This window comes from Polypterus senegalus, chromosome 7 (genome assembly GCF_016835505.1).
Source record: "Polypterus senegalus isolate Bchr_013 chromosome 7, ASM1683550v1, whole genome shotgun sequence".
In the NCBI taxonomy this organism is placed as follows: Eukaryota; Metazoa; Chordata; class Cladistia; order Polypteriformes; family Polypteridae; genus Polypterus; species Polypterus senegalus.
In genome coordinates this window covers 18,976,653-19,002,905 of record NC_053160.1, presented here as the reverse complement: position 1 = coordinate 19,002,905, position 26,253 = coordinate 18,976,653, and the positions used below count along the sequence as shown (strand labels likewise).

At 35.5% G+C, this 26,253-nt stretch overlaps 1 protein-coding gene across 4 annotated transcripts in view; it reads left to right on the top strand.

Moving 5' to 3' along the window:
- pax5 (paired box 5) overlaps positions 1-26,253 on the top strand; it is a 252,687-nt gene that overhangs the window by 51,618 nt on the left and 174,816 nt on the right. For all 4 annotated transcript variants that reach the window (XM_039758290.1, XM_039758292.1, XM_039758291.1 and 1 more), the window contains exons 3-5: positions 137-334; positions 12,048-12,112; positions 20,162-20,290. In XM_039758290.1, coding sequence (XP_039614224.1) covers positions 137-334; positions 12,048-12,112; positions 20,162-20,290 — 392 coding nt within the window. The remainder of the gene's footprint in view (positions 1-136; positions 335-12,047; positions 12,113-20,161; positions 20,291-26,253) is intronic.

Sequence of the window (26,253 nt, the reverse complement as noted above, 5' to 3'; positions counted from 1 at the left end):
AGGATGCTTCCATGATGTTTGCAAGTAAACAGAATGCCTATAATAGATGTACATCCAAATATTCTAGACCAAGGACAGAAAAAACAAAGAGGTTTTTAGGTAGTTAACCTCATTTTTTTTTTTCCATCACTTTTAGGTACTACGAAACTGGCAGCATAAAACCAGGAGTCATTGGAGGATCCAAACCAAAGGTTGCTACACCCAAAGTTGTTGATAAAATTGCAGAGTACAAACGCCAAAATCCTACCATGTTTGCCTGGGAGATAAGAGACCGACTGCTGGCTGAGAGAGTCTGCGACAATGACACTGTGCCTAGCGTCAGCTCTATTAACAGGTAGGGTGAAATAAAGACTTTACAGACTTGGAGATGTCAGTTACAAATATTGAGCACTGGTTAATGGTACTCAGTTGGTTTATTTGCTGCCATTGATTAAATAATTTCTTTTAAAAAAACAAAAGCTAACAGAACAAAACTTTTATGTAAAGGACTGAAAGTGTCTTGTTGAGCTTGTGTAACCAGATTCTTTTCGCAAGAGCAACACTCATATTGTGAGCTGTTCCCTCGTAACACTTGGGACATTAGTTTAGGTGAAGAAAAACACACGCAAACATGGGGAGAATAGACTAACTCCACACAGACAGTATATGAGTCAGATTTTAAACTCAGTTTTCTAAAGTTGAGGGAGAAATGCTAACCACAACATTTTTAATCAAAAGAATTTGACATAATTTCAGAGGTAACCTGAGAACTTGTAATAAAATAACTGAGATGAAGAAGAGTTTTGTTTGCCTTAGACAAATGAGGACATTTAGGATAGTCAGCTAAGTCCCTTTTTTCCACAGGATGGCTGAGAATTGTAAAATAATGTGATGGCATCCACTGCATTAACTTATCATAATATTTTTGTCTTTCATGCACTTTAATGATGCAGTCTACTGGTGTTGTGTTTTAAATAAGTAATTTTTTTCTTGCATGAATACTAAACATTAATACCAACACTTAAATTATGCTACTCTTATCCATTACTGAACACTCCATCTACAGATGTTAATGAAAGCCTCTTACTACACCAATCATTTAGCAGAATCAAGTGAACATCTGTGGAAGATACGTTCATTGGGCAACTTCATTGGTTCTTTCAACACCAATATTTATTTCTAGAATATGCAAGGCGGAGTAAGACTTTTTAAAAACAAGCACAGCTGTATGTGTTGTTTCTAGGTGACTTATAATGCACACATTTTTTTTTTTTACTTTATTAATCCCAAAGGAAATTACTTGGTTTTTGCATACCCCTTGGGGTCAGAGCGCAGGGTCAGCCATTGTACAGCGCCCCTGGAGCAATTGAAGGTTAAGGGCCTTGCTCAAGGGCCCAGCAGAGTAGGATCTCTTTTTGGCAGTGATGAGGATTCAAACCGGCAACCTTAGGGATACCAGCACAGATCCGTAGCCTCAGAGCCACCACTCTACACTTTATAGCTTTAGCACACATGATGTTGGAATGAAGGCACATTTTGTAAGAAATATTTTTTGTTGCTATTTAAAAAACATTTACACTTAATTTATTTGGAAAACAGTATAGAATAGCTAAGTTCTTCAGTTTTCCTCAGTACCTAGTAACAAAATTTCAAATGAAATACGAACCAAACTAATAATATACCAGCAATGTGCATGCTATGTGACATATATCAGATCTTTTGATGGGTGCAACAATCTGCTGGAAATGTCTTATCAGTCCATAGTAGCCACTGTAAAGCAGGGGTGTCGAACTCCAGTCCTGGAGGGCCGCAGTGGGTGCAGGTTTTCCTTCTAACCATCTCCTTAATTAGTGATCAGTTTTTGCTGCTAATTAACTTCTTTTGCCTTTGTTTTAATTGACGTGACTCAGACCTCTTTGTTGTTTCTTTTTCCATAATTAGCAGCCAAACAATAATGAGACACGAAACAAGCCGCCACATGACCAGCTAACCTGTGCCCATCACACAATAGCTGAAAATAAAGAAAGGTGAAAGTCTCAGTAAAACAGAAAATAAACAGTTTTGGAAATGTCTGCTGTGGCAGAATGAAAGCAGCAACAAGCGATGGAATTAAATGACAGGCTTAATTAACAGCAAGAATCAGCATCTCATTAAGAAACTGGTTGGAGTTTGAATCCCCAGTTTAATTGGTCATCTGTGGGCTGGTTTCACGTACCATTTCTGTTTGTCTGTCATTTAAGGAAGACAAGAATTAATTCAGGGGACTGAATCTTCAAAAACTGGGCTAAAGAAAAGAAGATAATTAGCAGTGAAAACTGCTCACTTATTACGAAAGGGTTAGAATGAAAACCTGCAGCCACTGCAGCCCTCCAGGCCTGGAGTTTGACGCACCTGCATATGGTATTAAAATCTTAATGCTTTGTTGGAAAATGAACAATGGCTTTTGCAAAAAAAAAAAAACTTGTGCAGCTGTCCAGTTATAGGCACGTATCTAAATTAACAACAACTGATCAACAATTAGTAGAACTTAAATTAGGTACTTAATTATCAAACATAAGAGACAGAACTTGGTCACAACAGTACATGTTGTTAAATCCCAGTCTGATGGCAAAGAATCAGATACAACAATGAAACTGGATAAACTGAGGATTAATTTTAGTGAACAGTGGTGCAGAATTTAATGGTGTTTGTGCCTTTACTGTGGAGGAGCAGGTCACTTTTGAAACTCATGTCATGTGATTCCCAAAACAAACAAATCATTTAAAAGCATTTACAAAACTATAATTGTGAAATGCTTACAATCTAATCCATATCAAGAGGTGGGAAGAATGTAAAATGACTTTTAACTCATCACACGAGCATTACAAGTACTGTATTTGGTAAAGCCACTTGGCCTAGCCTGTGCTCCGGCAGTTTTTTTTAGCCATTTTTAAATGATTGATTCTAAGATCTTTTAGGAATTTATGTTTTGGTATATATTAATGATTATTTTCCATCCTACTTTGGACAAACATATCATCCATGTTTGTGAGATTCTTTCCCAGTTAAGAAAACTATACATTACATTAAAAAAGTGTGAGTTTCATTAATCATCCTTTTTACATTTAGGTTACCAGATTTCCTGCCAGAAATTACATTTATACTCAACAATGTGCTAGGAAATAAATGCCTCGTGTCCAATTCTCTCAAAACAAGTTCACTGTTTTATTAGCTTTCTGAGCTACCACAGTTGTTTCCTTAAAAATAATTTGCATTATTATCTCTTCTACTGAAAATCTGACAATGTGTGTGAACCAGGGATGCCCAGGACACTGTCAGCAAACTTAAGCACATTTGCTGCTCTGCCCTTCTTTTATGACACCCTTGGCAATTCGAACTAGAAGTACCTGTGACTTAGAACAGGGTGGGTGCAGTCCTATCTCAATGATTTCAGATACAGGTGAAACTTCACCCATGTTTATTCTTTTCCAATACTGTACAATGAAACGGATATGTTGGATATTAGAAATTATTAACCATAAAGTTGGCTCTAAGGGAATGAAATAACTAGGTAGAGAGTATATAGTTGTCTTTTTTATTATTTACTCACCAAAAACACTTAACTTATTTAAAGAGAGCAAATCAAAATAATGCCTGAAAAGCATGATCACAGCCATTTTGAAGATTCGGCTTGCTAGGATACCACTTGTTGCCAAGCACATGATGCACATGTTATGTGACAGTTGATATCTTGACATTCACATTATAAAATATGCAAAAAACTTGTTAGTAATTTTTAGTATTGACTGCTGTTTAGTTTGACTTTGAATTTAGCACACTCCCTTTGAAAGTGACAAGCAATCTTTGAACTTACTATGATTTGTCTTAATCAACATCTAACTACTGTTTTGTAAAGTCCCTTATATCTTTTCCCTAGATTTAATAAAATTACTAAAATTAGTCCATCAGAACTTTTTTTGGAAAATTTCAGGTGATCATAACACAAAGAAAGTAAAGCAATAGAGAAAGGATACAGTTATTTTAACCTTATTGCTATATTTTCCATTTCCATTACTTTCCACACTTTTTAGTCATTTCCTTCCCTTTTGCTGTATAGTCAGACAGTCAGCCAGTCATCATCCAACCCGCTATATCTTAACACAGGGTCACGGGGGTCTGCTGGAGACAATCCCAGCCAACACAGAGCACAACGCAGGAACAAATCCCGATTTTTACATAGTTCACTAATTTAGCTGCCACTTTAGATTGCTAATATATAAGAAAACTCATAATAAAGCTGCTTTAAATTAAAGAAATTGTTTTAAGCCAGAAAAGCAGTGCAGCCTAATTTCTAAGTTGGGGAACTGTAGACCATAATGTTCTGTCTTCACAACTACAGTATATATATTTAGTTGAACAAATGACAAAACATAAACATTTCTAACAGATTTTTCAATAAAATTCTGATTAATGTAGGACCAGAGTACTGTAACCAGTTTACATGTATAACATAATTTTTACATATACATTTGTTTCAATCATGTCACCTCTATGTATTATGTTTGCTTAGAAAGAAAAAGTGTCTTTCCTCATAGCTCTAACCTTTTAGTTAGGGAATCAGCCTGGCCGCATTTCTTTGGACTTTTGAGTGCTACTATGTATTTTTTTGCAACAGGAAGTGCAAAAGTGCGTATGGTATTCCAAAGGAGGTCTCACAAGTGTGGCATATACAGTACCTCAAGTATAACCTTCCTTGACTTTTACTCCACATATCTATGGAAGCTCTGAACCACACAGTGAAAAAAATTATGGGATAACCCTTATCTTGTACGTACTTGAAAGTATCTCGTAAGTACGTGAAAACATCTTGTACTCACGTGAAAGTATCTCGTACGTACGTGAAAGTAACTCGTACGTGCGAGATACTCACACGTACATACGAGATGTTTTCACATACGTATGAGATAAACTTAGATTAAAATATATTACATCCTAATTACGACCTTACCAAGGCCATGGCGCTTCAGTTTGACGTCACTTCCAGTGCTTGTAGCGCAGTGATTTAAAAAAGCAGATGGGTGGACTTTTATTTATTAAAGGAATGTGGGATGGTTGGAGATGGGTTTAACAGCAGCTTGCAATACCTGTGACGTACGTCACAAAATGCCCATCGCATATCCCATTACACTATGGTTAAGATTAGGCTTGTGGGAGGGTAAGGGTTTAGTTACGTACTTTATGTTTACAGGTATTCGTCTCCACACTCGTACGGAGCACCTGAGGAGATATGGTGTTTTTTTTCTTCCTGGGAAACAATTTGGTGCGTACAATTTACTATCTCGTGCCTACCACTTACTTTAAGGTCGCACTGGCCAATACTGCATGTTTGCCGCATACATTCAGATGAACACCATATGCCATCGCGTGCTACTGTACATCATTTTCTGGAAACAGAACATATCACTTAACAGTCTGGTGTTTTCCTCACACAGTTACAGACCACAGAAATGGATATTGACAAGTTTATAATAGCAGATTATGCGTTCAAGCCCAGATCGTTAAATCCACGAAGGAGTTGTAATTAGGAAGCCCTGAAGCACACAGTTTATCTCGTACGTATGTGAAAACATCTCATACGTACGTGAAAATATCTCGTACGTACGTGAAAATAACTCATATACATACGAGATAAGGGTTATCCCATAATTTTCTTCACTGTGCGGTTCAGAGCTTCCGTACATATCAGGCTATATAACCATCTTAAATATTTCTGCACACTGCCTGGATTTAGAGTTTGAAGAGTTTGTTATACTTTTAAGTCATATTACTTTGCATTTACTTAAATTAAGTTTTATCTGTGGCAAATGTTTCCAAGCCGAGTTCTGTCCAGGTCAATTTGGAATGATTCAGCTAATTTACAATATTGTTTAGTATCATCTCAGACATAACCAGATTATCACTTAAATTCTTATCAATATAATTTATATTTGCATTACTTAAATTTGCATCAGCTCCAGCACTGATATCCCAGGGCTACTACTTTTAACATCACCTAAAAACTGTATGCACATAGCAATCATTTTCTTATTGTGTTTAAACCAATTTTGCTTTTAGATACAGGTATATTTATTCTACAATCATTTGAAACCTCCAGACTACAGGTCATCCCCACTGAACTAATTATGTGACTTCTAAAACCATTGGCTGCACCAGTGATAATTTAGGTGTGTTATATTAAAGGGGGGAATACTTATCCAATCAATTATTTTGTATTTTGCATTTTAATTAATGTAGACCACTTTGTAAAAGTCTGTTTTCACTTTGACATTAAAGAGTCTTTTTTTGTTGACCAAAAAGCGCTCTAATGTCACTGTGATTGAATGTTATATTAATAAAATGTGAAAACCTCTAAGAGGAATACTTTTTATAGGCACTGTATAAGCTCATTAACCCCTTATGCCATTTAAGACAAATGTTACCTGGCCCTGTGATATGTTTGATTTTAACCCTGTTAATCTAAGCAGAACTTCACTCTATATAATTTCCAAACCACTACATAAGTCCTTAAAATTCCCAGTAACTATGTTGTGTCAGTCACTGGAAAAAGTGAAATGGTCTGAAAACTTGCACTGCAGATGCCCACTAGCCATCTTCATTACTAAACCAGCTATGAAGATGACCAGGACATGCATATTTACTTCAGAAACAAAATAAAGAGAATTGTTTTTCTTAAAGAATGAGAGATCAGACAATGGGGTTTTCAAATCAGAGAAGTTAGTTGTAATCAAATCAGAATGGAACTGGAAAACACTTTTAACTAAGAAAATTCTATTCAATGAGCAGAGCCAAAACACTAATATGTAATTCATCAAATGAGAATCCAAACCTGTATATCAAACAGTACTCCAAGCACTACTTCACTGGTTAGATCTTTATCTCAGACAACACTGTTGCACTATAGTTTATCAGGTCATATCAGCAGGGCACACCATAACAAACAGTCAAGATTTCAGCTCACCCTTTCAATCCCTAATAGATTTATTAACTCCCACTGGTTGCCACGTCCAAATTGGGCTTGTAAAGATATCACCTTAGAATGTATTTCAGATCCTGCCTAAAAAAGGCCATACATTTATTCTGGTTATTGTGGATAGGTTCCTACAATATTCTGGTTAAGAAACCTACCCATGCAAAAGAATGTATTGACATATGGTATTTATTTAAATAAATTAAATAAACATCCTAAGGAGACTCAGGTCTTTTCATGTGTGTAGCAAGCTGCTGGAAATGTTCTACCAGTCCATATTGGCTAGTGTGATGTTCTCCTGGGGATGCAACCTGAGCACAAAAGAATCACAATGCTTGAACAAACTTATCAGGAATGCCTGCTCCATCATAGGATAAACCCTGGACACACTGGAAGCTGTTCTGGAAAAGAGAATCATGGCAAACTGGGATGCTATCCTGAAAAATCCTCTCCATCCCCTCCAGGCGGCGCTCTCTTGGAACACTTTTAGCTACAGGCTCATTCCACTATGGTGCACCAAGAAGCCTGCTATCAGTACTTCAGTGCTTTCACAAGATGTACTCATTAAGTTTATTTCTATTTATTTATTATCTATTTATCGATTGAGCGATTGGCTGTATTATTTGTCCTGTGAGTCTGTATTCCAGTTTGTTAAGTTTCTGCTGCTGTATGCATTTGAATTTCCTCATGGGGTTAATAAAGGTTATCTAAACTAATAACACTTATGATTTTCCAAATATTTCCATGGTCTTTCAAGATCCATTATTTCAGACAGATGCCCACAACTCATTTCATGATTTTGCAACTACTCTTGTGATAAGATGGGAATACAATTAACCCTTACAAATGTTTTCTATTCAGAAAGTAACTGTCAAAATGAATATGTCAATTAAGGTTTAGGAAAATACATACACTGTTTTGTTAATGTCACTAGCTGGAAAGAGGTTTACTTCTGGCTTATCATCATCTAAGTGCTTATATATGTACAAGTCACTTTTACTTCAGTTTGAATGTACAATTTCCTCAGTCCCTGGCCTTTCCAAGCACTTGGTTCAACTTAAACTAAATTGAAAAGTAGCATGGAACAACCTGTTGAACACTGGAACTTCTGCCAGACTATTCTTTGCTCAGAGATGCAAAACAGTTCTGGATTTTAGAGTGGGTTGAAAGATGTCTCTCATGAGGTAGAACATCTATCAGAGGTCACCATCCAGAAATGAAATCTGAGATATATTGGGCTGTACTCTGTTTTTAAATGGAATGGTCCATTTTTTTTCTGTCAAGCTGGCCTTAATCAATCATTTTCAAATACATCCCATATTTCATTGCCTTGATAGAAGCATGTGTATTTCAGGCTTCACCCAGCTAGCTTCCTTCTCTTCAGGACACACATAACACTTTCTGGCTTGGAAATACAAACAACATAATTAAAGACCTCAGCCATCCTGCACTGCTGCTTTTCTGACTCCTCCCTTATGGCAAATGGAATAGGGCCATCAGTAGATTCAGGGAAGCATCGACCCTCAAGTCATAAGGTTCCTGAACAGTTATAATTCTCAGTGTATATAAATATTTAGTATTTATTTATTTAGAATTTATTTAGTACCATGTTTTCCAAAAACATGTTTAATATAGGTATTTATCTTGCATAATATGTAAACTTGTATTTATTTTTTCTGTTATATTTTTGTCAACTGTCAGAGGAGATATGCAAGTAAGAATTCCATTATAGTATATACAACTTATAATAAACTTGAGTTGACTAAATATTTAAAGCCTTCTACCACTCCTCCTCCTCCTCTTGTTGACATTGATGACATAGAATATGAAGTACATACTTTAGTTTGGAGATGACAATGCTCTTGGACATATTACTTTATATATTAGAAGAGTCATGGACCCAAAGACCTTTCTGGGTATCAGCAAAAGATATCCATGTCCTTCCTTTCTCTATAAACAATTTTCATCACCATTTTTCTTCCAAGCAATATATGTGTACCTGAAGTTCTCCCCTTGGCAGGAGTTGTTTTTAATATTCATAAAATATATAGGTTTTAATATTACTTTGAAATATTCCAGTTTATTTTTTTTTGTTTTTCTTCATTGTGGCACCAGTTTTTTTAAAACGTGTTTCTGCCATGGTGGCAGCCATTCTAAGTGCCATTATAGTGTTATTAGAAAAACTTCTGTGTCTGTTTGTGTGACCAAGTATCATCATCAGCATGTTACTGAATTAAAGATGATGACATATAGCATATGCTGTCCAGGTTGTTGGATAATATAAACCCAACACTGCCTCCTTGTGTAAGATTCTGTTAGGAAGAGGCCGATTTACTTTCTGTTTTCAATCTTTTAGCTTTATTATCCTGATGTTGATTTTTCCCCAACATTTTGGTTTTGGAAACTGGCTTTTTTAACTTCAGGCTCTGGCCCTTGAGTTTTTATTACCTGTTCCTTATTACTCTTATCCTTCTGGGCTAGCCATTATTAAAGTCTAATTTGTCCATTATTTGATCATGCTCAAGAGATATCACACTAGACACTTGGTACATGCTGATTAGGAAAGAATGAATATTTGAAGGCGTATCATTCTCTAGCTTTAGGAATTCAATAATAGCAGAATATCAGAATCAGAATATCTTTATTGTCATTGTAACAAATACAACTAAATTAGGTGCAGTCCCTGCGGTGTCAAAATATAAATAAATATAATTACAAAAGGATAAGAAATTCCTTTTTTTTAAAAAAAGGAAAGCACACAGTCCACACTCTAAAAGTCTGTTAAAAACAAGAATTGGAGGATACAACCTTTAGTGGTGCAGAGTCCACCCTAACCCCAACACTTAATCGTTCAACTGTCCACCGATGCACTCTGTTCACTGGGCTCTCGTTTCCCAACAGAAGTTGTGTCAAATGGTTGAATTCCTGTCAGCATCTCTTCATCATCCCTTTATTTTTTCCAGTCTGGGCTCCTTGTGTTATTTTGACCTAGGCATGCCTCATTTCTCATCTGCCAACTTTGCTTGGTCCTTTCATGCAGCTTCCCTCTCTCGCTGGACCCACAACCGGCGTCTCCTTGTGGAGCTGCCTCTTCCTCCCTGGAAGTAATTGTTGCCGTCCTTGTGCCTCACGTCATGCCAGCCAGGTACCCTCGTCTGCCTACGAGCCCCTGTGCTCTGTCCAAGTGTCTTGGACTGTCCCTTTCACTGCCTTCTCCTGCCCAGAAGTTTAAATCTCCTTCAGTCCCTGCCATTATCAGTTCTGGACAATTGGATTAAACAATGGCACATCTAAATTTCCTGGGTTTAACAATTAATGAAAACACAAGTTAACAAAATGTATTGTTACCAGCCATTAATGAGTACAAATCTGTTGATTAGAAGCCAATATTGTCAAACATGTTAATTTCCAAGTCAGGTAAATACAGACATCCTCTAAGGAAGGAGCAGTTCTGTTATCACAACTTGGTATTGTTTGTAATCTCAACCAGTCAAAAACTTCAAAGTGGTGACTCCTTTGCAATACAGCAAATACCTACATCCAGCAGATAGCCTTTTAACTTCTCACCCCCAGTCCCAACAATGGGAGCCTAATGAAACCACCCAGTGTACAAAAAATGTCCCCCTCTGACATATTTGTCTTTGTTTTGATGCTCCTATATCTTTTGCCTGATGGCAACAGTTGGAACATGTCATGAGCGGGGTGTAAGGAGTCTTTCAAGATGTTATCTGTTTTCCTGAGTCTGCGAGAGCTTTGCAGTTCATCCAGAGAGGGTAAAGAACAGCCGATGATCTGCTGGGCAGTATTTACGATCCACTGAAGTGTTTTCCTCTGCGCTGTTGTGCAGCTGGAAAACCACACGCAGAGGCAGCAGCACAGGATACTCTCAATAGAGCAGTGATAGAAGGACACCAGCAGTTTTTGGGGGATGTTATTTTTCCTGAGGACTCTCAGGAAATAGTCTCTGCTGAGCTTTCTTTACCAGCTCAGCTGTGTTCTCACTCTAGGACAGGTCTTCCATGATGTGGACTCCCAAGAAGCGGAAGTCTGACACTCTCTCCACACAGTCCCCGCTGATGTAAAGTGGTCTGATGTCCATTTTCTTTTTCCTGAAGTCCACAACGAGCTCCTTGGTCTTAATTGTGTTCAGGAGTAGGTTTTTGTCAGTGCACCATGCTGTCAGCCGTTCCACTTCGTCCCTGTAGGCGGACTCATCCTAATAGCATGATAACTGATTTTGTAGTTTGGACATCTGTGTTAAATGTTTTCTAAACAAGAAGCATAATCTAGACAACACAAATTCTAGAAAAAAGAGGCACTAAGCTTTAGCTACTTATAAAATCATTGCTGTAGAAAATCCCTTTCAGGTTCAGACTTTGCATGCACAAAAACTTTCTGATTGATACAACATGTTTGGTTGCAAATAATATAGGAGACTAAGGGGCTAAAAAAGGTAGTACACTAATAAGAATGATCCATTTGGTCCATATACACATATAATCACACAGACTTTGTATGCATACTGTTAAGTATATACATCATGTTTTACAGCATGTTGTAAAATATTTGCGGATGTGACTTTTAAAATGATTTCTGCTTTATTTAGAAGTACATGCAATACCTTCACTCTAATGCTTTCTTTTTCCTCTAAAATAAAGGATGAAGTCAGACATTAAGATCTACCTTTTGGATCACATACAGTATACTGTATTTCTTAAGTTAGCAAGCAATGAACTCACAGATGTCATAGTGCCAATGTATATCACTGAATAATGCTAGTAATTTAGGAAGAAAAATAGCTGCAATTTCATATGACTGCCATTAACATTCAAGTCACTGCTGTGAAAGTTTAACTTCAAGTTGCTGTTATATAAGCAACATCACATTGTTATGCCAAAGTAATTATCAACTGAGCTAGAAGTCTGTCTTTATTGCATTTGATACTAAGAGTTAGATATAGAAATGTAGTATGATATCTTCATGTGTTTCATTGTTATTTATTATGAAATATAAATACACCAGTATTTGAACTTATCTCTTCTTTTATGTGATGTATTTTTAGGATCATAAGAACAAAGGTACAACAGCCCCCAAACCAGCAAGTCTCCGCCTCCACGCACAGTATAGGTAAGAACAATAATAATAAAAATAATAAAGAACTGCCACTGCTGTACAAGATACTACATTTTTGTGAACAAATAATACAAGAGACTAAGGGCTAACAAAAGCAAGTACAGTAGTACAAATGGTCCATTTGGTTTCATCTGATTCTTGAAGGGTGAAGCTAGATGTGTTATTTCATAGGTGATATAACATCAACGGTAGACAGAGAGGGTTCAAGTCACCCTCCCTGGGAAATCATTGTGTAAAGGGGAAGGGAATATGCAGAAGCACACGTTATCTAGATGAGATCAGAAATGATTCAGCTGGCAGAAAAGCCTAGAATTCAAGATATGCTTTACTGTATATCACAAGGTTGCCAGACCATAAAATCACTGTGTGATCTTGATGAAGTCACTTAACATTCCAATAATCACATCATACAAGTATGAAATCAATTGTACCATTGTGATCTGTAACTCAGTTTGAAAAAACAAGTTGAGTAAATAGATTTTAATTTAGAATAAATTAATGTCCAGAACACTCTTGAAGTCCTGTACCATCTCTGAGAAAGCTGTACAATACTACAATGCAACTCACTGAGTTTGTATGGGGATACATAGTGTCACAAAGTTGAGACATACTCAAGGAAAGGTTTGGGGCAGACACCCGTATAATCTCGTTTCCTGGCTGCAAAAGTGTTCTTTTTATAAAGATACAGCACTGAAGTGCATACAACTAGTCCAAGAAAAGACTGAGGGAAAAGGGAAAAAGGGCAGGCTTTCAAGGGGGAAGACAGGAAGTGAGGTCATAAGGATCGGGCAAGTGTTCATCACTCATTGGATCAGGCCCAGACGTGACATCAGGGGGGCCGGAGCTGGTAAGGTCTGTTTCCATTGGTTCGGTCCCGGAAGTGATGTCAAGAGAGCCAGGTGGAGTCTCCCAGGAATGGTCTACAGGGAAGTGAGAAAAAGAGTCAGTGCACTCTGCCACATCCCGGCATGCCTCAGAACTGCCTTCACTCAAGCCCTTTAGCTGCCTCCCATGCACACGGTTGTGACAATAGTTATCTCCCAAGTGTCCTGCTCTCTTGTAATATGTGGGCTGCGTCTCTCTACTGCCACCTACAAGCATGAAAAAACATCCACAGCGCCCCTCTTCTCTCTCATCAAGGCACCCATGCCATATAATGGGAAAATGCTCTCTAGCGTACTAGGAGGAATCTATCTTCATCTCATGTTGCCAAAACTGTTTTCTATTCAGTTAAACTCTTTAGAGGTTTAACCTTTGGGACACAATTTGTACTAACAGGGCTTGTTGTTTTCTATTAGGTCGTCTTCCCACACTGACATGTAGAAGTGCTCTCTTTGTTTCACTGTGGTATTCTTTCCTATGAAGAAGTTTCTTCTGAGACGTTCCAATCTGTCAGTGTCCTTGCTCGTGTCTGATGACCCAACATTACAGCATTAAGTTGATCACATTTTAAACAACTGCAATTTTCAGTGGCACCATTTCTATATCAAACCCCATTTCAAGGCATTTTACAAACATTGATGCATCTAATGTACTTGAATGTATTTTTTTTTCAAGTTTCAGGACAGGCAGTGCCTTTAGTTAGGGTCACACAGTGTGTTGGACAGAAAAACTGAACCACAAAGTTTAATTTTTAAAAGTCTGGTTTTAACTAAGCTACACTGCCTGTCACATACTTTACAACATATCCTTTAAAGGTAACAATATTTTTTGGTTATTCAGATTAGGCTCACATTGATTGTCCAAAAATATCAAAGTTTAAATGTATTTATCAGATAAGACAGTAGTGCAGGGCAGAATGGATTTGTATCGAGAAGTTGAAGTTAAATGTGATGGAAGCATTTTTTCATTTTCCAGAGTCTATCTTTCCTGTATATTAACTTGTCCACTTTGTTTAATGTTGATAACACATATTATTTTAAGCCTTCACTTAATCAAGTCAGTCTTTTTCAGTTTGACAAAATAAGAACCAATACTGAATCATGACAAGAGAAGTAGTTGTCTACAAAGTGACAGTAATGCCCACCAATGTTTATTCTCCTCATATCTGTTTTTATATTTCTCCAACTTATTTTTACTTTAGACATACCATACCAGGATATGATAGTAAGTTAGTCTAAAATGGCCGAGTGAAAACAAGCCTGGTTATTATATGTATGGGTGTGCCCAGTGATGGACTGATTTGCACCGGATTGTGCTGTGTATCCACTCTTCAACATAAAATTCAATAATGTATGTTCTAAAATAGACAGATGGGTTCATTTTAATGAATGGTTTGATGAACTCTATTTAAAATGGTGTAAAATTGACATTTTTAAAATGTTGAAATCAATATACAAGCACTGGTTAAAACTTAGAGATGCAGCTTTAGGGTGAATTGAAGTTAATTAAAATTAAAAATTATACTGGATCAATGAATTAATCAACCTTTACTTTTTAGAGAATTACTATATCAAAACATTTTCAAAAGAAAAATTTGGAACTGAAATAAATAAATTGATATAATTAAGATGTAAAGCAGACACCACTCAATTCCAAGTATTTACCTTCTTGTCTCTTGAATATCAATGACCAGATTAACCATTAACTCACTAGTCCATGTTTGTCATCAAATATTTAAAATTGTTTCAAAGATATTTTATTATTTTAGGTTGCAAAGATTCCGCTTCGCTCTTTTCTGTTCACATGTACACAGAGGGATGTCGGTCATTCAGAGCTTTTTTTTAATATAGAAAACAAAATTAAATATAGTAATTTGTAACCTGGGAGCTTAAACAGTGTTCTAAATAAAGATGTGAATGGGAAAAAGATTACTACCAGAATGACAAAGAGCTAAAATAAGTTCTACAGAGGACCTCCAAGAATATGAAAGAGACAGTTAGAAAGTGAATTATGTTATTGAGGACACAGGTGAAAATTAAGAGGAAGTACATTTACATGGGTTATTAGAATATATATACATTTGTTTTGGTTTTTTTTTTTAGGCAGGATCAGGAGATGGAAGGACTGAATCAAAAACCTTTACACATGCAAAGGTCATAAGCATGGAAAAAAAAAAACAAGACAAACCAGAATACTAAAGCCCGAAACATTAACAAAACTTAAAGTCAAAATTGTTAGCATGAAAAGTCATATATCCATAAAACCTTTGAGAACATACTAGCTGGAACCACAAAAGATTTTTTAACAATTGTTAATATTGGACATAAGAAGTGGAGTGTTGCTTCCTTTCAGGTTGTGGTATCACAATGAGCAACTTCCTGATGTCACATGGAATCTACAGGATTGAGTTGCTAGTTACAAAATGGCCACCAGTACAAGAGCAAATCCAGAATGACAGCAATTACAATAAACACTTAAATTATATACAATAAAATAAAAAAATAATAAATAGCATGCTGACTGAGCAGCCTATTTAGGGAAAGCAGATGAATGTTAATAATTGCAAACACAAACAGTTGAGAAAGTTGGCAGTAATGACTTTGTCATAATGTTATAATATTCAGTGAACTCAGAAAATGTAGCCTGATCTGCAGATCGTTACCAGTTCCTCACTATTCTGGAACTATTGTACCATTTTGGGGTTTTAGATAAACATAATCAATTTGACAGCAGAAGGAACACAATACAAACCAATTCTTGGCAGTAAATCAGACTATTGCAGGTAATACTCACTTAAACCAAACCAATTTAATATGAACAATACCCTTAAAATAATGCACTTCTTTTAGATTTGAGATGAAACAGGATTACACACAGAAAAACAAAGTGAATATGGCAAGAACATGAAACTTCCACACACAGGTACGCTGGCCAGGAACCTAGGTCCTCGGATATGTAAAGCAACATAGATAGTTAATCACTGTGCTGTTCACATATTATTTGTGCAATTATGATTTTTTCTCTATATCACAACAATTTAATAGTTAAAAAGATGAATATATAAATAAAGGAGACTCAAAATCAGACAAGGGGTAAATTATACATTAATCTTAAATTGATTTATAGTGAAAAATCAGAACCACCGATTACCATATGTATAGTACAGAAAGTTTTCATTTCAATTTTAAATTTGTGAATGTAAAGGAAATGTACAGTATTTTAAATTGTGAACATTATTATGATAGCTAGATTTTATTTCTGTTAAGAATGAAAATTAAAATATCAAGTTTTAAAATAAAGGGAAGCCCACGAATGGTAAGCTTACAGAATGTCAGATAATTAAAGCAATAAATCAAGAAAACTGCATACTTATTCATGACATTTTCTGCACCATTAGCCAGTAAGTAGAAATGAATGTGTTTTTGCGTCCATTAAAACCCATCAGCATTGCCTCATCACTTAATGCTTGTGAACCTTTGAGAAGACCTGAATTTAAAGAATATTTAAATGTTTGGCACATGTTTGTGTTCCTCCAACTAATGTAACATTTTCCAAACAGAAAATAATAATGTTAACTGCCTTTAAAAGCTTCTTACACTAACAGCTTGCTCACAAAGAGTTTAATGTAACAAAATCTTAGATATTTGATTTTAGATTTTTCCTCAGTTAATGCATCACATAACAAAGTACAGTATACACTTTCATCCCAAGATGCAGACCTTCCTAAAATGCACAGCATAAATAAAGCCTTTAGTAATTGGGCCCCCACAACCTTTTAATGATCACCTGGGGAATGCTAGGGAATTTTTTAGCATGCTCCATTTTCAAGCTATTTAAATTTGTGAATTGACCATTTCTGTTGTCAGGTCTGTATCACTATATTTTGATGATCATATTAGACAGAAAGGCAGTTTCAGGTGGGTTTTAACTGTGAGAGCAACAAACATGCATAATCATTTTATTCCAGGGTTTAGGAACAGGATATATATAAGGAGAATTGCAATGTCTTTCCACTGGAATCAAACTATTAACTAAAAAAGTCAAAACTGAACAAAGTTAAAAACAGAATTGTTTCACTATTTTTTTTATAGTTACTTGAGTGGTAGTCTTTTGTGGAAGGTCTCCTATGTGGTCTTAAAGTTCTTAAGCCACGTGGTATTATGACATGCTATCAGTAATAACTGTTGCTTCTATCAACAAAATGGTGTAGACCAGGAAAAATGCTGATGTCATAACCATGATCATAAAATATTTCAAAAATGAAAATAAAACCAATCACTGCAAGAAAACAACAGTAAAAAAAAAGCAGACAAAGATTTCTTATATACATGTCAGATGTACAACGGTGGCACATATACCACATGAAGAAACAACCCCAATCAAATTTGGCAATTTTCCGATAATTCTGAAGTGTTTAAACAACTTGATTTTCCAAAAAAATTCGTTTATGGGAATTTTAAGTTTATTAAATACAATTTTTCTTTTGACCAAAGAGATCATCTTCAAATAAATATTTCAAAGGTCAAAAGTTGTAGAAAATTAAAAGGTCTACAGATTTTTGCTACTTCCAAACACCTCTTGTTTTATATTTCATATGTAGAAATGTTTGCAATTTATGCACTCTAAAATAGTTTTTGAGAGAAAAAATCCACAATGTCTTAATAAACATTTCTGAAAACATCAATAAGCAGACCTGACACATTTGCTTGGTGATACCAATTTCAGTGTGCTGCAGTAAACATGGTTATACAGTATACTACATACGGTTATATAACTGCTATCAAAGGGATCACAATAATGGTTTTATTATTTATGAATGTGGGCTACTGAGCACAGATATGCTACTAATATGAATTATTATATTAAGAATAAACATTTTCGACACTGTGGGTCAGGCATATTCTATAAATTAGTTTCTAAAACATCAGCTAGTATATCTTTGTTTGAGTAATTCAGGCATAACAGCTTGAGGTATTTCAAGGATGAAGTAATGTCTAATGCTCTAATCTATTTTAAATCCTACTTTAAAGAATATGAGCTCACATGATACTGTTGTCACAGGTGTTACAAAGTAACGCTTCGTTAATGTGGAATGAAGTGGATAGCAAGAAGCATGACTATTTCAACACCATAAGATGATAACTTCTCCATTAGAATAGCCTTTTTTCATTTATTTGTCATCTTCATGATCAGAATATGTGTAGGTCGCTAATTTAACTGAATTTCCTTCAGCAAGGATATGTGATGACCTGAATATGTAAAGTTAACTTTTAGAGTTTCTGTAAAGCAAGTCAGATTTTTAATTTCAAGCCAAGCAAGATCACATTCATTTTTAGAAAGACGGGTCAGTTTCTTGTATTGCTACTCTAGGAAAAATTTAATATTGAATGACCTATTACTAAATATTTGTTTTTGGCAATTGAGGTCAGTAATGAATGGTTCTTTAAACCACACTAAGTAAGAACATTCATTGTACACCATAATAATTCATGTAGGAAACCATAAAGCATGAATGAGAACAGCAAATCTGGATGGCTCTAGATTCATAAACAATTCTAACATCATCTTCCATTAATTCATTTTGTTTTGCTAGGTTATGCTTGAAACAATAATTTAACAATTCCCTGTATTTATTTGTCCTATATTATAGTATATTAATTTCAATATGACCTCTAAAAACAATATAAGATAAAGGAACATTGTGACTGTTACAATCAGATTATTCTGAATTCGTTTGGAAATTTCTAGTTAGATATACTGCAGGCTGCTATTGCATGACATGCACAATGCAGATCACAATAAAACTCAGATTCAATATTTGATGTATTGAATAAATATTGAAACTTTTGTGAAGACTGCACAACTAAATTAACAATAAATTTAAAAATGACAGTTTTACATCTACCTAGTCTTCCACTTTCTTATCAGCATTGTCCAGTTAATGATCACAAGCCAACTAAGCAGATCCCAGCAGCATCTGGTGCAATGCAGACACCTTTCTGAATGTGTCAGGGGGTTTTCATGCCCAGTCAGAGAGGAGTATTCATGGAGTTCACATTTCTTTCACATTGACAACTATCAAAGAATACTCTCTTGCCTAGGAATGTAGTGCCAAAGAAACAAGAAGATTTCGCCTTTTCAACCTTTTAAATTATTAGCATCCAAAAGAGCTTATTATTAAAATGAAGATGTATACTGCTTTAACATGTGATACTGAAAATGATACATATGTTCCACCAATGACAAACTAACATCACTTAGAAAAAAAATTACATTTCAATAAAGAAAAAAATAGTTACTTGTGCATGTGTGCTGGTCTCCCACTAATCCATTAATTAAGCAAAAGTAGCATGCAGCAACACAAGGCAAAATCTGTTCTCTGACAATACATAAAGATGCTGGGTGTCACTGTAAAATAGTGCACAGATACAAATGTGGGATATGTACATCTTCATTTTAATGATTTTCTTTAAAAACAGTTATTTCTAAGGGGCAATGAACAAAAGATTAAAATAAAAAAAACATGCAGCTGTAGGTCAGTGTATCACAGGTCATCACTACAAAGAATGACACATTATACGCACAGAAAAATAAAACTTTTATATATACTGCATATATATATGTATATTATATATATAGTATAATATATATATTATATAATATATATATATGTTGTCTATTATAAACTGAGTGCTAAACAAATATATAAGCTTTCTTTTGGAATAAAAAAACAATCTTCCTCTTTTCAGTTTTTAAATGCTATTGAGTCATTTTCCTTATTTTCATCATCTTGTGTCCTCTCTTTTGTATATGCACGGTGGTTTATTTATGTGCAGTTTGGTATATCCCTCCCTGTGTGTTTAAATTTGTTAACAATGTAAATTTTTCATACTTTTGGTCTCTGTATCATTCTGGGTGTGGAAGATTGCTAAAAGACCATTTCCTCCACTAGGCTTTATAAAGATTGCTTCTGCAGAGACAGGTTGCAGCTCTCCACCACACTATTCTGGATTAACCTCAAGCTAAAAATACTGAAAAAGGGAGGGTTTGCGCCTTAAATTCAAGGTTAGGGTTGATTCTGAATGACATTTCATTTTCAACCTTGTATTACACATAAAAAGCAGGTTGTTGATTCTGCACTCTTTTGTCTTTTTGCTGCAGCATCCACAGTTTCAGCGACTCAGGTGTCGTCTGTAACAAGTGACTCAGCAGGATCTTCCTATTCAATCAGTGGAATCCTAGGAATCACCACCTCCAGCACTGAAGCCAACAAACGCAAAAGGGACGAAGGTTTGTTTCATTTTGTACTAAAATAAAATGTGTACAAAATTATCATTGTTTCTGCTTGACCACATTTTGTTAAATGATCACACCTCATGATTGTCATGCTCTACTGTTTCAGTTGGTTCCGTTGCCAGTCAAGACCTCCCTCGCTATACAATTCCCAGTTTCTGACAATTTTGCGGTAAACAGTAGTGTAATAGTTATAATAGCAGTGCGCCGACTTGAGCTCTATTTCCAGACATACTACGTTTGTTCTGTTTTTACTTCTCTACATCTCTAGGGCTAAAACCTCTGTTGTTTCTTGGTAAAGACTTTTGATTAGTCCTTAGCAATCTGCTTTACTGTATTGTCTATCAAACTTTGAAAGATGAACTGTGATTTTTCTTTAACTTTTCTTTTCTGTAAATGTGATAACAGTATGGTATATACCACAATTCCCAGATTTATAAATACGTATTACTGTAAGATCAACTTATGTAGTAGATTATTCTACTCGAAGAGGGATGCATCATTTGAAAATGTACGTTCTTCTAATAATTGGGATAAACTAAAGATTGTTCCCTGGTTCAAACACTAAAACAAATAAAACAATTCCTAGCATCCATGATGGCTGCAGCATGTTCCTCGGATTCTTGGAGAGGTAAAAACATTACAAAATTACTGAAGACTAGAATAATTATATTAAATAATGTATTTGCAAGCAGAAATTGAATAATATATGTTTAGTGGAATAATGCTTCTGGTTTGGCTTGATGTGCCCTAGCAGGCTTTAGCATATAAACCTTCAACATTCATGTGAAACCAACTAAGTCCAAAAAGAAAACAACATCTCAAATCAGCTTTTTCGATCAACATCAAATATATTTCATATCCGTACCTTTATGTACTGAACACATTCTGTGAGTTCCAGTTAAAGTATCTGTTTTACTATTAAGATGAGACTTCCTGTTGCTGTCTTGTTCGGTGCTGGGAACAAAGGCTCCTTCCTCCTGATTACAGACTCAGCTGCTCTTCTATTTCTCAGGTCTCTTTTATTCTTGCAAACCAAGTGAGGACGGCAAAATCAAGAAACTCCAAAGAACTAATAAATTACAAATGCAGAAGGAAAGCACTCTTGCAAATTTGCTATGAACTTAAATGAAATAATTACCTCAGTCATTTAAGTAATAAAGTTTGAAGGAAAAGCAGACCAGAATAGTAATTTTATGTAATTAGCAAAAATGTAATGTTTCTCATGTCTATCTCTGATACAAACCTTTACCCTTCAATGAGCTACTTTTTTCTAAATTACAAATGCTTGGATAGAATGTACATCTATTTAAACTCCTCAAACACAAACATATAATATATATTCCATTCAATTAAAACTGCTAACATATTTATCCCATACAATCTATTGGCTATACAGTATGTGCAACTACTGTTAAATACTGAGAAGTCTTACCAGACTCTGACACCAAGGTGACCAGGTAAACTAGATGTTAATGTATGACCTGGTCCATGAACATGACACTTTTTACAATCTTACAGTCTCAGAGATAGACTTTCACATTCATTTGGATATGCAGCATTACAAGACAGATGTCACCACCTTAGAATACAATTTTAAAGAAAAATGACAGCATCACACATGGACCTCACAAGTCATACTGCCATTCTTTGAGGTATAAACAGCAGTGAAAAAAGTGATTTTTTTTTCCTTTTCTTTAGCTTGACAGGCAGTGTAGCCTAGTGACTAAGAAGACACCAAGGTCACAGGTTCATTTCCCACCACTGAATTAATCTATAGCCCTCAATGAACTGTTTCACCTGTATAAAAATAAACTGTTTTGAATAGTACATGTAAAGTACATTACTAAAGGGTTCAATGAGGATGAGTCCATATAGAGTAAAACGACAAACAGTGTAATTGGGCCCCAGTGTAAATGGCAATCATGTTTTAAATATTTAAATATACATCATTGCATTGTCTGGTGCATGCTTTGTGATGACATTTGTCATCAATGGTACATCATAAAGTAAGGCATGGTGTCGTTTGGCCTAGTAACTGAAGATATTGCCTGAAAACCACAGTGGCAGGCTCAATCTCTAGTAATAAGTTACTCTTACATTTCAACATGTACAGGGTAATTCAGTGCTGTCATTTTCTGGTATTCCCATTCTGGGTTAGTTGTTTTATTATACCCCAGTGCTTCTAAGGTAGTTGTTAGCTACCAATAACCATAAACCTAAATTAACTGGATCTGGAAAAATGACTGGATGGAATTGTGTAGGACAGTGGAACATTGGTTAGTTTTGCAATCTTATAGCTCCAGAGTATTCAGTTTGAGCCTCAGCCTGGGTACTGTCAGTTTGGAGTGTACATATTTCTCCTCTGTTTTAACATGCTTTTTCTCCAGGTATTCCAGTTCCCTTTCTATCTACAACTGACATGTAGGGTAGGTTGAATGGTGACTCTAATTTGGCTAGGTACATGTGAGTGCAGATTTGCAGAATGCAGAAAAACATTTATGGTTTATGTCTCTGTTCCGAAAATATGCAGCATACACATTTTAAATGATAATCATGCCTTTTATTGGAAATGAAGTAAAACACAATCAGTTTACATTGTGCTGTATTACGTGCCTATAGAGTTGTGCAGCGTCACAAACGAGGCGAAAACATGGGCAACACCATAACACGTTTTAAAGTTATCTTATGAAAGGAACAGCCAAAACATTTTTTAAAAACTACTACTTTTTATCAAATCATTCACTCTCTTATGCATAGAAAGCTGCCATGTTACTAGTACCACTGCTGTATTTTTTCTTTGAGGTAATATATCGACTCAGTGTGACTTCCCAGATGTGACTGTGTACAGATGTGCATTGTCTCTTACCCTGCAGGCTATCCAACAAGCAAAGGGAGCTGAGAAAACAAACTCTGAGATGTATGCAAAACAAACATCTTTATTGGGAGCCTGGGTATTAAAAATCCATTCTACCTTGAGGGGCCCGCGGCAAATGGACTCAGAGCAGATGTTCTGCCTTGGTGGGAGATCTGTTGCTATTGCTGGTGCCACAGAGCAGCTGTCAGGAGCTGACAAAGAAAAGCGAGATATTTACTATTACACTGGCTGATTCTATTGACGAGAAGCATGAGTTGCAACTGGGCTTTTATTCCAAGCTGAATAAGGAAGTTTTAGGAAGCTAAGTGGAGTTTCTGTTTTTCTGCAGGAGACCAAGAACTACTGAACTCTTGCCATATTTAGATCCCCTTAATTTTGCAAAATGCTAACAAGCAATTAACATAAAACCTCCCCTGATCCTCCAGAAGAAATAATATATTGCAGCAGAGTTTCTTATCACTACAACATGAGCATGGCACACTGCCATTCCATACATGCATTTTCTTTTATTCCCACTAGAGAAAATTCTGAATGTAATTTGTTTTCATAACTGTAAAATAAATAGGTACAATTTTGGACCAACAAGTATTTACCAGCATCTCTGCTGCATTTTCTCCACTTATGTCATTTTTAAGTCATTAGTGAAAATGTACTGAGAGTGAGGGATCATTTTGCTTTTCTGTAATCTCTTCTCACCCGCCTTTTCTCATAGCATAACTGAACACTTTAGCTAGAGCTGGATGTGCTGTAGTATGCTTAATTTCATTAAGTGCAGTGTAATCAAAGAACAATTAGCAACTGCCTGCTCACACTGATTAGTGTTCTATTAATTAACAGTACATGTGCTAATAGAATTGGTGTTTGAAACAAAGTAGCCAAATGGGTTTTTAATGTTCTGTTGATACCGGACAAGGCTATGAGTGCAATAGACTACAACTACTGCCCCAATAAATCTCTGGTTCAGCACCACACATAATCACATTAGATTTCACCAATTGTGCTGAATGCAGAAGATTTTATATTAGTTAAGCAATAGCTTTCAAAAGATTTGTGGAGAACTAGCTAATGGATTGGTAGTCGTGTCCACCAGGTCACCAAAATTTCAGTAAATTCTCCCTTTTCTAACTTTCTTTAATTCTTTCTTAAAGTATGCCCAAAAAACTCTCAAAAAAGGGCTGATAACCATCTATATTTTATCAGTTGGGCTGTTTCCATACATACAGGATTGGTCTAGAAAGCCAGGTAACTCCTAAAATGCTATAATGAAAAAAGGGGCTACATTAGGAAAGCTTGCAATAAACAATTAATGCATAAACAGCACAGAAAACTCATAACCGTGCCTTGATAAATGAAATAATTCAAACAGCACTTATAATATGCAGGGCAGACAATGCCTTTAGAGACAATTGCACTCTGATAATGCGCCTCGAATTGTGGTTCTCAGATGAAAAAGCTAACTTAGGAAGATGAAGAGCAAGATTGCACCCTGTAAATCTCAGTAGAGTGTATGTGGCATTATTTAAGTACAGATTAGTATAAGTCAACACAAGAACTACAAATCATTGTTTGCTCAAATCAATCATCAAAAAGCATATGGCAGTGATAATATCTTTAGATTTTAGTTTTTTAAAATATTGATTTAGCATTATTTATTTTTTAATTATTGAAAAATAAATGTCAATAAATTAATTTACTACATACACACCTTAAAATAAATTAAGCATTCTATGATGCTTACATACCATTCTTTCAAAAATACATTCTAATCTATTCACTCTTTCAAAAACAAAATTCGGATCCTAATTTACATGTGTTACCATTAAATAATTTTAATAAATATTTAATAAATAATCCTCTCCGGTGGTCTGGCGCGCTGCCCGAGGTTTGTTTCCTGCCTTGTGCCCTGTGTTGGCTGGGATTGGCTCCAGCAGACCCCCGTGGCCCTGTAGTTTGGATATAGCGGGTTGGATAATGGATGGATGGATAAATAATGCTGCCGTAAATAAACATCTATGTTTTATGCATTGTCTTAATTAACAACTTATCATCTCCTTCCCTTATTTATGTTGATTAACATGTATTCTTTTCTTTTTGAACAAACACTCTGTATCAGCCTGTAGTGTTAACAATGTAATTGGTATAAATACAAGATGTATAAAAATCCTAAAGCTGAAACCATGATAATAACATAAAACTAATATATGAAACCCATATCCAGCAACTACTTGTGCTTCACAGGAACAGCACTTATAAAGGAATTATCTGCCATAATCTCAATAAGAACCTTGAATAAAGGCAAGCAAACTTACAAATACATTAAAAATGAAACTCATGGCAAAACATGTCCAAATGACAAGGCTGTGCCAAATGCCTAGCTTGAAAAACAAGATATAAATGTAACATGTACATACTACGAAAATAACATCCAAAGTAAAGAAATTGGCTGATAATAAAATAATTCATGTAAAAAAAACAAGCAATACAATCACAGTGGTCCATCTAAACAGGACAATCTAAACCAATGAAAAAATATGCTGCCTATCTCACTTAATATTAAATTTAGAAGCATGTGAAAATAAAACAGTTGAGGAAATCAAGGGGTATAAAAATGACGCACCAATTGGACTGTATCAGGCTGAAAGGATGGTTACAGAGACGAAGCACCATGTTTTGAGACTTCTGATTTCTTCCTTGGGGCACTGTGCATAAATTATCCAGAAAAAACATCAAATACACGTTAACATCAAAATGCCTGATTAAACAAGGAGCTTAATTAAAACAAGGGACTCATTCTTGATTAAGAAATTGGCTGAAAAATAAACTAGCAGCTACTAGTGTTTCACAGGAACAGCACTTATCTATGGAATTCTCCCACATGATCTTGAAAAGAACCTGGCTGAGAAGTTTTATAGGACTGCTTAATTACTGTACCTTATCTGCAAGACACTGCAAGTTGTTATCCTAGTTATTCATTTGCTAAACCTAAATGCTGGCTGTTTAGGACCTAATTTGAATGCTGTGCTGTTCTCAAAATATATGTTTTGAATTCTACCACAGATAATGTCTGTTTATAGATTGCATG